At 45.0% G+C, this 13,937-nt stretch overlaps 1 protein-coding gene across 1 annotated transcript in view; it reads right to left on the reverse strand.

Annotated features, from left to right (window-relative positions):
- Positions 1-848: 848 nt before the first annotated feature.
- LOC147116881 (uncharacterized) overlaps positions 849-13,937 on the reverse strand; it is a 77,622-nt gene continuing 64,533 nt past the window's right edge. The window contains exon 3 of the mRNA XM_085987185.1: positions 849-893. Within this exon, the coding sequence (XP_085843311.1) occupies positions 849-893 (45 nt within the window). The remainder of the gene's footprint in view (positions 894-13,937) is intronic.

Consider the following 13,937-nt stretch of genomic DNA (forward strand, 5'->3'; position numbering starts at 1 on the left):
ACTCTTCCTTCTCCCTCCCGTTGCTATCATTCCATAGCAGGGTTCGTCACTAGCTTTTTGATGAAGGCCACAACCCCAAACAGCATCTTTTTCAGGGGGTCACTCTCTGTAACATTCTAATGTGTGGTAGTGACAGGACATGAGCCTTCGCCTGTAGTTCCCCCATGGCTCGCTACCCTGGTAAGTTGCCAAGTGCAGGCGGTAGATTTCCTCATGGGATAGGGACAGGAGAGGACCAACAGTTCCATTAAACTGTACACTCTTTCATACAGGGAAGTTCTCCCAGGGTTCAGGCAAATGATTATCCCTCAACCAACATCTAAAATAGATGATCTGATCATTTAACTCATTGCTGTTTGTGGGAGCTTGCTGTGTGTGAACTGGCTACCACGTTTCTTATGTTATAACAGTGACTACACTTCAAAAATACTTCATTGGTTGTGATCTTGCTATTTTGCTTAAGATTCAAGTACTTTTATCTGTTTCCACTCTCCACAATCCTCTATTCCTCAGTTATTTACATACTAGATTTTCCCATTATTTTCTATGGTAGTTTATTTGTGGGGGGGGGGGGGGGGGCTGTTTGCTGAAAGGTTTTTCCCCCTCTTCCTCCTGACGTGGTTATTTGTACATTTTTAGCCCAGTTGTGGAATAAATTGGGTCGATATGGCGCATCCTGGGTAGGGCGATTTCACAACCCCCGTTGAATTGGGCAACAGGAGCTCGAGCTTTACACGAAGCCCAAGTTCAGGCCTTTTACTGATTTCCTCCCCCTCACCGATCCAACGGTTTACAATTCAACCCCTACAAGAGTATGTAGAGACACTTTTTTTAAAATAGAGCAATACTTACTTAATAAGGTTCTCTAGGAAAAGGCGGGCATTGCTCAAAATCTGCAAGAAAATTAAAAATTGGTTACACAATTTCTGTTGCTAATTTGATGACAGTACTAAAATCTTACGGCTACCGATTTGTACAGAATTCCTAATCTAAGTACATGCCTCCCACAACTAAACCAGATTTCAACGGTCAGTGCATAAGTCAATCCATCGACAGATCTCACCTAGGAACACGAGGAGGAATTCAGCCCCTCGAGCCTGCTCCGCATTCAATCAGATCATGGCTGATCTGCATCTTAACTCTATCTACCTGCCTTGGTTCCATAAACCTTACCTAACAAAAATAACCTAACGCCAACTGTGCATTTTAAAAGTTTGTTTTGGATCACCTGCAATTGCTGAATAAGCAAAGCTCCAGTACAAGATTCTGCTCTTCCATCATCAGTAGAAACTCAAAGGCCCAAGGTTGAAAAGCTCACCATCTTAATAAGGTTTGACAGATTCGCTCTCCACCTCACCTCACCGCCCCCCACCCCACCACCATTTTGTAAAGTTTGATAATCGTACTTCCTCAGTCTCTATTTTTCTTCTGCCTCTGAAACACCTTGGGACGTTTTACTACAGTAAAGGTGCTATATAAGTTTAAGCTATTAGTGATTTTAAATGCAACATGCCAGGGAAGGCTGTGGGTGTTAATTGGGGGGGGGGGGGGGGGGGGGGGGGGGGCGCGGGTGGGTCAGTTTTATCATTTGTCCCACAAGAGTTTTTTGGAAAGATATACAGGTACTTTAAATGTATTTTTATGCAAGCTTATATATAAAAAGGGGGGTGGGTGGCGAGGGAACGGGTGGGTTGTAGGCAATAGGTAGTTAAGGTGCTAATGAGCTAGCTTTCATATAGTTTTCCCACGGACGAAGGATAATGTGTAATGTGTCGAATAGTGATAAACGACTTGCCTGCATTGGCCTCGATTTTTAAGGGGAGGCGGGGAGGGAGACACCAAGAAATCCTGGGAACGTGGAGGTCCAGGACCCCATTACCATTTTAAAAAAATATTCAAAGGTTCATTACAACCTTTTATTAAATGTGGTGTGGAGGTGCCGGTGTTGGACTGGGGTGGACAAATGTAAGAAGTCACACTACACCAGGTTATAGTCCAACAGCTTTATTTGAAATCACAAGCTTTCGGAGCGCTGCTCCTTCGTCAGGTGAAGTGGTCAGGTGTACTTTTATTAAATGGTCAGGTGCACTTTTATTAAATGAGTCTAAAATCAAACTACTATATGACACACTATTAGGGCATTTGTTTTTAAAAGTGATACCCAAGGCACACACTTAGACCCCAGGAGTAGATACCCCTGAAACATCCCAAGTCCTACATTTGGGGAATCGGATTGACTGGTGCATAAATCCAGGCACAAAGGTCTGTCAAAATCTTCAACAAGCACAAGGGCTAAAAGTTTATTTGCGCTGCTGACATGCTGGATGTCTGCAGTACACCAGTGAAAACCAGTTCAGATAAGCTGCACCTTGCTCAGTACAGTATATGTGGGAACACCACAAAACTAAGTGGCATCAAGGGTCAGTGTAATTCAAAAGCAAAATACTGCGGATGCTGGAAATCTGAAATAAAAACAGAAAATGCTGGGAACACTCAGCAGGTCAGGCAGCATCGGTGGAGAGAGAAACAGAGCTAACGTTTCAGGTCTGGGACCCTTCGTCAGAACAGTGTAATTCAGCTGAATGTAGTTTTAAATTGGCTTGTTGATTAGTCCTTTACTAAGTGGATTGTTTTAGTATGGAGCTATCCACACTGAACAGAGAGTGAGGCAAAGGCTGGGAATTTCAGCCTTCTCTAAGCCATTGACTGGTGAAGCCAGGTTTGGGGAGGTGTAGGTGTGGGAAGTGTTGTGATGGCGAGGTTAAAAAGACTAGGTATATTGTGGGCTAGAGAGATATTTATAATACCACTCAATTTCCCCCTCTCCACCAAGGGAGGTGGGTGAAGGAACTTTGTGTTCCTTAAACCAGGGAAACAAAGCCACCCAACTAGCTAGTTTAAAAACAACAGAAAATGCTGGAAAAACTCAGCAGGCCAGGCAACATCCGTGGAGAGAAAAGAGAGTCAACGTTTCAGGTCAAACCCTTTGTCAAGACTGGAAAAGCACAGGAAATGAAATAGATTAAGAGGCCAGGCTGGGAGAGAACAAGAGAAGTGAAGAGACATCAAGAGGTATTCCAAATGAGACGAGATGGTTATAGGACTAGTGGAGACAAAAGACGGCTCTAAAACATAGAAACATAGAAGATAGGAGCAGGAGTCGGCCATTCGGCCCCTCGAGCCTGCTCCGCCATTCAATGCGATCATGGCTGATCATCCAAATTCAGTACCCTGTCCCTGCTTTCTCCCCATATCCCTTGATCCCTTTAGCCTTAAGAAATATATCCAACTCTTTCTTGAATATATTTAATGAACTGGCCTCCACTGCCTTGTGTGGCAGAGAATTCCACAGGTTCACCACTCTTGGTGAAGAAATTCCTCCTCATTTCAGTCCTAAATGGCTTACCCCTTATCCTTAGACTATGACCCCTGGTTCTGGACCCCCCGGCCATCAGAAACATCCTTCCTGCATCTAGTCTGTCCAGGCCTGACAGAATTTTATAGGTTTCGATGAGATCCCCTCTCAATCTTCTAAACTCCAGTGAGTATAAGCCCAATCGACACAATCTCTCCTCATACGTCATTCCTGCCATCCCAGGTATCAGCCTGGTGAATCTTCGCTGCACTCCCTCCATGGCAAAAACATCCTTCCTCAGGTAAGGCGACCAAAACTGCACACAATACTCAAGGTGCGGTCTCACCAAGGCCCTGTACAACTGTAGCAAGACATCCTTGTTCCTGTACTCGAATCCTCTCGCTACGAAGGCCAACATACCATTTGCCTTCTTAACCGCCTGCTGCACCTGCATGCTTACCTTCAGCGACTGGTGCACAAGAACACCCAGGTCTCTTTGCACTTCCCCTTCTCCCAATCTATTGCCATTCAAATAATAATCTGCCTTCCTGTTTTTGCCACCAAAGTGGATAACCTCACATTTATCCACATTATAGTGCATTTGCCATGTTTCTGCCCAATCACCCAACCTGTCCAAATTGTACTGGAGTTTCACGACATCCTCCTCACAGCTTACCCTCCCATCCAGCTTTGTGTCATCTGCAAATTTGGAGATATTACATTCAATTCCCTCGTCCAGATCATTAATATATATTGTGAACAGCTGGGGTCCTAGGACCGATCCTTGCGGTACCCCACTAGTCACTGCCTGCCACTCGGAAAAAGACCCGTTTATTCCAACTCTTTGCTTTCTGTCCGCCAACCAGTTCTCTATCCAAGTCAATACCTTGCCCCCAATCCCATGTGCCTTAATTTTGCACACTAATCTCTTAGATTAGGTGTGAAATGCGCTGGCAGAATGGGAGACAGCTGCCATGTGGGAGAGAAAAAAAGGGGGGGGGGGGGGGGGAGGAGAGGGGAAAGGCCAAAACAAAGGTGTGGATAAAAAAATAAGTAAAAATGTAATGGGGGCCAAGGTTATGATCTGAAATTGTTGAACTCGGTAGAGAGTCCGGAAGGCTGTAAAGTGCCTAATCGGAAGATGAGGTGCTGTTCCTCGAGCTTACGCTGAGCTTCAGTGGAACAATGCAAGAGGCCGAGGACGGAAAGGTCCGAGTGGGAATGGGGCGGTGAATTAAAGTGACAGGCGACCGGAAGCTCAGGGTCACCCTTACGGACTGAACGGAGGCGTTCCGCAAAGCAGTCACCCAATCTGCGTTTGGTCTCCCCAATGTAGAGGAGACCACATCGTGAGCAGCGAATGCAGTGTACTGAATTGCTAGAAGTACAAGTAAATCGCTGTTTCACCTGGAAGGGGTGTTTGGGGCCCTGGACAGTGGGAAGGGGGGGGGGGAAGGTATAAGGGCAGGTGTTGCATCTCCTGTGCTTGCACGGGAAGGTGCCGGGCGAAGGGGTGCTGGGGGTGATAGAGGAGTGGACTAGGGTGTCTCGGAGGGAGTGGTCCCTACAGAATGCTGAAAGGGGAGGGGAGGGGAAGATGCGTTTGGTGGCAGGATCACGTTGGAGGTGGCAGAAATGGCGGAGGATGATCCGTTGAATGTGGAGACTGGTGGGGTGAAAGGTAAGGATAAGGGGAACCCTATCGTGGTTCTGGGAGGGAGGGGCAGGGGTGAGGGCAGAAGTGCGGGAGATAGAACGGACACGGTCGAGGGCCGTGTCAACCACGGTAGAGGGGAATCCTCGGTTGAGGAAAAAGGAAGACATGTCGGAAGCACTGGTGTGGAAGGTGGCATCGTCGGAGCAGATGCGGCAGAGACGGAGAAACTGGGAGAATGGAATAGAGTCCTTACAGGAGGCAGGGTGGGAGGAAGTGTAGTCCAGGTAGCTGTGGGAGTCAGTGGGCTTGTAGTGAATATTGGTCAATAACCTATCCCCAGAGATGGAGACGGAGAAGTCGAGGAAGGGAAGGGAAGAGTCGGAGATGGACCATGTGAAGGTGAGGGAAGGGTGGAAATTGGAGGCAAAGTGAATGAAATTGTCTAGTTCAGGGCGAGAGCAGGAAACGGCGCCGATACAGTCATCAATGTACCGGAAAAAGAGGTGAGGGAGGGGGCCAGAGTAGGACTGGAACAAAGAGTGTTCCACATATCCCACGAAAAGACAGGCATAGCTAGTGCCCATGCGGGTACCCATAGCAACACCTCTGATTTGGAGGAAATAAGTGGAGTCAAAGGAGAAGTTGTTCAATGTGAGAACAAGTTCAGCCAGGCGGAGGAGGGTGGTGGTGGATGGGGACTGGTCGGGCCTCTGTTCAAGGAAGAAGCGGAGCGCCCGAAGGCCATCCTGGTGGGGGATGGAGGTGTAGAGGGATTGGACGTCCATGGTGAAAAGGAGGCGGTTGGGGCCAGGAAACTGGAAACTGTTAGTGGCGGAGGGCGTCGGAAGAGCTTGTTTAAAAAAGCTGCATTGCCAGAGGCCTGGCAGTGAGTTTCTTCGCCTTCTTGGTCAGGGATTAGTGAAGGGCATGTGGAGCCAAAGAAAGGTAAGTGCACCCAAGTGCTCCCCAAATTCAGCACCCCTATCCTCTTCTGCTCACCTCCAGTGGATCAGCTGCAGTCAGGAGCTCACCATATGGGAAGCCCCAAATACTAACCCATGTAAAGTTGCAGTGAAACATGTCCCATACGTTTTGAATGCAAGCATTCGAGGTTCTGCAAGTAACCAAAACAAGTCTGTTTAGCTTTTAGTGCCAGTGTTTTTCTAAGCCTCCATCGTTTGTAACAGCGCTGCAATTAGCTCAGAGGTTGCAATGTTAGAATGGGATTGCCCTAAATATAAATTTGGAAAGGACCCATGTTGTGTTGGGAGATTATAAACACATACAACAAGCTAGCAGGAACTTACACCCAGTGACCTTCACAATCTCAGCCAGGCTGGTCTTATCCCTCATAGAATCAGAATAGTACAGCACAGAAGGCCGCCATTCGGCCCATCGAGTCTGCGCCAGCTCTTTCGAAGAGCAATCCAGTTAGTCCCACTCCCCCACTCTTTCCCCATATCCCTGCAATTTTTTCTCCAAGTATTTATCCAATTTCCATTTGAAGGCTACTATTGAATCTGTACCCACCACCTTATCAGGCAGCGCATTTCAAATCCTCACCACTTGTGTAAAAAGAATTTTCCTCGGGTCGCCTCTGGTTCTTTTGCCAATCACCTGAAATCTGTGTCCTCTGGTTATCGACCCTTCAGCCACTGGGAACAGTTTCTCTAAACCCTTCATGATTTTAAACACCTCTATCAAATCTCCTCTCAGCCTTCTCGGCTCTAAGGAGAACAACCCCAGCTTCTCCAGTCTATCCACGCAACTGTAATCCCTCATCCCGAGAATCATTCCAGTAAATCTCTTCTGTACTCTCTCCAAAGCCTTCACGTCCTTCCTAAAGTGCGGTGCCCAGCTGGGGCCGAACCAGTGTTTTATAAAGGTTTAGCATAACTTCCTGGTTTTTGTACTCTGTGCCTCGGTTTATAAAGCCCAGGATCCTGTATGTTTTATTAACGGCTTTGTTAACCTACATAAGAACATAAGAAATAGGAACAGGAGTAGGCCATTCGGCCCCTCGAGTCTGCTCCGCCATTCAAGAAGATCATGGCTGATCTTCTACCTCAACTTCACTTTCCTGCACTATCCCCATATCCCTTGATTCCCTTAGTATCCAAAAATCTATCGATCTCTGTCTTGAATATACTCAACGACTGAGCCTCCACAGCCCTCTGGGGTAGAGAATTCCAAAGATTCACCACCCTCTGAGTGAAGAAATGTCTCCTCATCTCAGTCCTAAATGGCCGATCCCTTATTCTGAGACTGTGACCCCTGGTTCCAGACTCTCCAGCCAGGGGAAACATCCTCGCTGCATCTACCCTGTCAAGCCCTGTAAGAATTTTGTATGTTTCAATGAGATCACCTCTCATTCTTCTAAACTCTAGAGAATATAGGCCTAGTCTACTCAATCTGTCCTCGTAGGACAATCCCCCCATCCCAGGATAATCTCCCCATCCCAGGAACCAGTCTGGTGAACCTTTGTTGCACTCACTCTATAGCAAGTATATCCTTCCTTAGGTAAGGAGACCAAAACTGTACACAATACTCCAGGTGTGGTCTCACCAGGGCCCTATATAATTGCATAAGACGTCTTTACTCTTATACTCAAATCCTCTTGTAATAAAGGCCAACATACTATTTGCTTTCCTAATTGCTTGAAGTACTTGCTTGTTAACTTTCAGTGATTTGTGTACAAGAACACCCAGGTCCCTCTGAACAACACCAACATTTCCCAATCTCTCACCATTGAAAAAACTCTGCTTTTCTATTTTTCCTACCAAAGTGAATAACTTCACATTTCTCCACATTATATTCCATTTGCCATGTTCTTGCCCACTCACTCAGCCTGCCTATATCCTTGAATCCTCTTTGCATCCTCCTCACAACTTACATTCCCACCCAGCTTTATATCAGCAGCAAACTTGGATATATTACATTTGGTCCCCTCATTCAAATCAGTGATGTAGATTGTGAATAGCTGAGGCCCAAGCACTGATCCTTGTGGTACCCCACTCGTTACAGCCTGCCAACCCGAGAATGACCCGTTTATTCCTACTGCTGTGTCCGTTAACCAATCCTCAATTCATGCTAGTATATTACCCCAATCCCATGAGCCCTAATTTTATTTAATAACCTCTTGTGTGGCACCTTATCGAATGCCTTCTGAAAATCCAAATACACCACAGCCACTGGTTCCCCCTTATCTACTCTGCTAGTTACAACCTCAAAAAATTCAAACAGAATCATCAAGCTTGATTTCCCTTTCCTAAATCCGTGTCGACTCTGCCCAATCCTATTATTATTTTCTAAGTGCCCTGTTGCCAAGTCCTTAATAATAGATTCCAGTATTTTCTGGTCTGTAGTTCCCCGTTTTCTCCCTCCTTTCTTAAATAGTGGGGTTACATTTGCTACTTTCTAATCCGCGGGAACCGTTCTAGAATCGATGGAATTTTGGAAGATGACAACCAATGCATCCACTATCTCTATAGCCACCTCTTTTAAAACCCTAGGATGCAGGCCATCAGGTCCAGGGGCTTTATCGACTTTCAGTCCCATTAATTTCTCCAGCACTATTTTTTTACTAATACTAATTTCTTTCAGTTCCTTATTCTCGTTAGAGCCTTGGTTCTCCACTATTTCCAGGAGGTTTTTTGAGTCTTCTTCTGAAGACAGACACAAAGTATTTGTTCAATTTCTCTGCCATTTCCTTATTCCCCATTATAACTAGTCCTGCCACCTTCAAAGGTTTGGGCACCAACACCCCCATGTTTCTCAGTTCTTGCACCCCCTTTAAAATTGTACCATTTGTCGTGTATTGTCTCTCCTCATTCTTCCTACCAAAATCTATCGCCCCTCACTTTTCTGCGTTGAATTTCACCTGCCATGTGTCTGCCCATTCCACCAGCCTGTCTATGCCCTCTTGAAGTCTATTACTATCTTCCTTAGTGTTTACTACACTTCCAAGTTTCGTGTCATCTGCAAATTTCAAAATTGTGCCCTGTAGCCCCAAGTCCAAGCCATTAATGTATATCAAACAGTGGTCTAAGTACTGAACTTTGGGGAATGCCACAGTATACCTTCCTCTAATCTAAAAATAACCATTCACCACAACTCTTGTTTTCTATCCCTTAGCTAATTTTGTATCCATGCTGCTAATGCCCCTTTTATCCCATGGGCTTCAATTTTGCTAATAAGTCTATTATGTGGCACTTTATCAAACGCCTTTTGAAAGTCCATATACACAACAACTGCACTGCCCTCTCTGTTACCTCATCAAAAAACTCAAATCAAGTTCGTCAAACACTATTTGCCCTCAACACATCCGAGCTGGCTCTCCTTTATTAGTCTGTGCTTGTCCAAGTGGCTGCTAATTTTCTCCCAGATTTGTGATTCTAAAAGCTTCCCCACCACCGACACAAAACTGACTGGCCTGTAATTGCCAGGTTTATCCTTCACCCCTTTTTTGAACTCAGTTAGCTCTGAATCATGACGGTATTTCATTTTTTAAAAAAAAATCATATTTTGGATGTGGGCGTCACTGGCAAGACCGACAGTTATTTCCCGTCCCTAGTTGCCCCGAGTTTGACGAAACCGAGTGGCTTGCTAGACTACTTCAGAGGGCAGTTAAGGGTCAACCACGTTGGTGAGTCACATATAGGCCAGACTGGGCAAGTACGGCAGGTTTCCTTCCCTAAAAAAGGATATTAGTGAACCATTTGGATTTTTATGACACTCCGATAGCTTTATGGTCACAGTTTCCACCGATACTAGCTTTTTATTTCTAGATTCATTATTTTTTTTGTCTATAAACTGAATTCAAATTCTCAAAACTGCCATGGTGGGATTTGCCAGTAACATAACCGCTACACCACCGTACCGTACCGCTTCAAAACTGTAACAGCAGATCTGGAATACTACAGAATGGTTTCGACACGAATGGACAGCAAATATCCTCATTCCAGCTGCCACTCACCACCCAAAATTCATCTCTTTGGTGCTCAATACAACAACCCTTCCAGTAGATCTGCACACGCCTAGCCAATAGAACACTGACTGGTGACCTGCAGAGTTACTGACAGAACAGTGGCCCTGTGGTTACGGTACTGGACTATCAAGGCAGAGGTTGCGAGTTCAAATTCTAAAAGGGGAAAGTTGCAAAATTGAATTCAGTAAATCTGGTAATTTGTTGTTTAAAACCGCAACTGGTTCACTGTCCTCGAGGGAAAGGATCTGACTCCTCACCTGGTCTGGCTATACTTGACTCCACATTTCTTTGCCAGACGCTTAAAGCCCTCAGGGCAACTAGAGATAGGCAATAAATAAGTCTTTGCTCGTAATAACAACAGAAAATGCTGGAAAAACTCAGCAGGTCAGACAACATCCGTGGAGAGAAATTTGAGTTGACGTTTCGGGTTGGACCCTTCTTCAAAACTGGAAAGAAAAGAAACTAGATCGGAGGCAGGGCTGCGATCGGACAAAAGAATAAAAGAAACAAAAGAAGTAAAAGAGATTAGAAGCTAGACGAGATGGTAATAGGCTGGGATTAGGTGTAAAGTGTACTGGCAGGGCAAAAGATAGCTGCCAGGTGTGAGAGAGAAGCAAAAGGAAAGGGGGGGGGGGTGGAAAAGGAGTGGAACAATTACAAGAGAAAATGAAATGGGGGCCGAGCTTATGATCTGAAATTGTTGAACTCGATATTGAGTCCAGAAGGCTACCATCTCGTCTAGCTTCTAAACTCTTTTACTTCTTTTGTTTCTTTTATTCTTTTGTCCGATCGCAGCCCTGCCTCCGATCTAGTTTCTTTTCTTTCCAGTTTTGAAGAAGGGTCCAACCCGAAACGTCAACTCAAATTTCTCTCCACGGATGTTGCCTGACCTGCTGAGTTTTTCCAGCATTTTCTGTTGTTATTTCGGATTTCCAACATCTGCAGTATTTTGCTATCGTACAAGTCTTTGCTCGTGCTGCCCAGATCCCAAGAATTTAAAAAACTGGAGTAGCAGTGATTATCCATCACTGAAATTAGATTTCATTTCTAATTTTTTTTTTTTTTAACTAAAAAGGATGATGAAAGAAATGGCAAGAAAATACATCTGGTCTTCAATGGGTTCGACGCGCCCGTGGGAAACAGATCTGTGCCAGAAGGCAAAATTTCACAACTTCGGACAGAAGGAAAGGAAAGGGAAAAGGAAAAGAAAAGACTTGCATTTCTGCAGCACCTTTCACGACCACTGGACGTCTCAAAGCGCTTTACAGCCAATTAAGTACTTTTCTTTTGAAGTGCAGTCACTGTTGTAATGTGGGAAACGCAGCAAGCTCCCTCAAGCAGCAATGTGATAATGACCAGATAATCTGTTTTAGTGCTGTTGATTGAGGGATAAATATTGGCCAGGAACTGCTAAACATATGCACAGTTAATAGCACAGGGAAGGCCAACCTCCCCAAATACAAGAGCCAAATCAATAAACGACACACCGACAGAGCTCCAGCAAAGGCAGTGGGAGTGACCCTGCTACACAGGGATTCTGCAATCCAGTAGATTGATATTCGAGGACATTCAGATCCTCTGAGCAAAACGAGCTCAAAACTCAATATCTGGATTAATTGAATATCCAAGTACTAAACTAAAAAACAAGTTACTTAATTGCTCCTACACACATTTTAAAACTATTAAAAATTCATTGCAGTAATTAAAGCTTCAGAATGCACTCAATACAATTCACTTTATTGGCATGATAAGGTACATCTTATGTTGCCAAAGCATCAAAATACATTTATGGTTGAACACATAAACGCGGTTCCATTCATACAGTGTATAAACAGGTATATCCCTGAGTTTATAAATATATTTTCGCCTTGTTTATATATACTCTTGTCTTAGTTTACTGGTTGTCCCTCTGTTCATGGCAAGCTGTAACATAGTGTGCCGCCAGTGTTACACAGCTTCTCTCCTCCCCCAGTAGGAATGGGAGTTTTTGGTTGTCAGTCAGATTTCTGAATTCAGGGCATATTTGTGAGAATTTTTGATAGAAATTCTCTCTGATGCCCTGATATTTTCCACAGGCTGTGAGGAAGTGCATCTCTGTCTCAACTACTCCCTGACTGCAGTGAGAGCATATCCTGTCTTCTCTTGGCAGCCTGGTCTGCCTGTGTCTGCCTTTTTCGATCGCTAGGCTATGTTCGCTAAGTCTGTACCTTGTCAAGGTTCTTCTCAGTTTGTTATCCTTTACCATGGTCAGGTAATCAGCTATGTTGTATTGTCTGTTTAGGGCCAAGTAGCAATTGAGTTTGCTTTGGGTTTTTGTTGTTTCTGCCCAATATGACAGATATTTTTCCTTTTGCTTAGCGACGATTGTGTTGGGTCGAATTCTTTGTGTTACCCTGTCACTGTCCTGGGACTGGTTATTGTTGGTATTGTTATTAGTTACTTTATTGAGTCCCAGGACTAGTTGACTGAGGGTATTCTTCTTTATGGTCAGCTCTTGGCATTTCAGGGCGTCGTAGTGATAGCATTGGGGGTTGCTCATTTGTAGGTGATTCCAAAATTTGGTGGCTCTTTTTTGGATAGTGATTATTAATGGGTATTGGCCTAGTTCCGCCCTGCATGCGTTGTTTACTGTTTTCCTTTGAGTCCGGAGGATACTTTTACAGAATTCCGCATGTAGGATCTCAATTGGGTGTTTGTCCCATTTTGCAAAATCTTGTTGAGTTAGTGGTCCCCAGACCTCACTGCCATAGAGTGCAATTGGTTCAATTACTGATTTGAAAATTTTGAGCCAAATGCTAATTGGGATTTCTATTTGGATTGATTTTTTGATGGCATAGAAAGCCCTTCTTGCTTTCTCTTTCAGTTCATTCACAGCCAGTTTGAAGTTTCCCGTAGAACTGATTTTTAAGCCCAAGTATGTGTAGTGAGTGGTTTGTTCAATTTTGGTTGTTCCTACTGTGAAATTTATTGTGGGTCCATGTAATTAAGCACTCAAGCATTTAAGTAGCAAAACATCACGGCAATTTTTATCCTCAACCCTATTGGACTAGTCTCAGACCAATATTATATGGCAATTGCCCCTAAAATAATAAACTAATCAGCAAGTTACATAATTATGATGAAGAACACAGAATGTCAACCTTTAACGTAGCAAAATGTGCCAAGGCACGTCACACGAGAGTTTTCAAACAAAACGTGACACCGAGCCACATAAGGAGATATTAGGACAGGTGACCAAAAGCTTGGTCAGGGAGTTGGATTTTAAGGAGCATCTTAAAAGGAGGAGAGAGGGGTAGAGGCACAAAAATATTCAGGGTGGGAATTCCAGAGCTTAGGGCCTAGGCGGCTGAAGGCACGGCCACCATTGGCGGAGCGAAGGAAATCGAGGATGTGCAAGAGGCCAGAATTGGCAGAGCACAGAGATCTGCGAGGGTTGTGGGGCTGAAGCAGGTTAGAGAGATAAGGAGGGGCCAGGTCGTGGAGGGATTTGAAAACAACGAGAATTTTTAAATTGAAGCGTGGCCGACATGGAACCAATGTAGGTCAGTGAACACAGGGGTGATGGGTGAATGGAGCTTGATGCGGATACAGAGAGCAGAGTTTGGGATGAGCTCAAGCTTATGGAGGGTGCACAGTGGGAAGCCACACAGGAGAGCTTTGGAGTAGTCGAGTCCAGAGGCAACAAAGGCATGGATGAGGGTTTCAGTAGCAGATGAGCTGAGGCAAGGGGCAGTGTCGGGCGATGTTAGAGGTAGAAGTAGGTAACCTTGGTGATGGAAAGGTTATGGGGCTGGAAGCTCATCTTGGGGTCAAATAGGCCGTCACGGTTGAGAACGGTCTGGTTCAGCCTCAGACAGTTCAGAAAGAGGGATGGATTCGGTAACACTCTCATCGGAGTTTAAAGATTGTGGGTTCAAAACCCACACCAGAGACTGGAG

The sequence above is a fragment of the Somniosus microcephalus genome, chromosome 5 (assembly GCF_052327205.1).
Source record: "Somniosus microcephalus isolate GS21.2 chromosome 5, FLI_Smic_1.0, whole genome shotgun sequence".
NCBI lineage: Eukaryota > Metazoa > Chordata > Chondrichthyes > Squaliformes > Somniosidae > Somniosus > Somniosus microcephalus.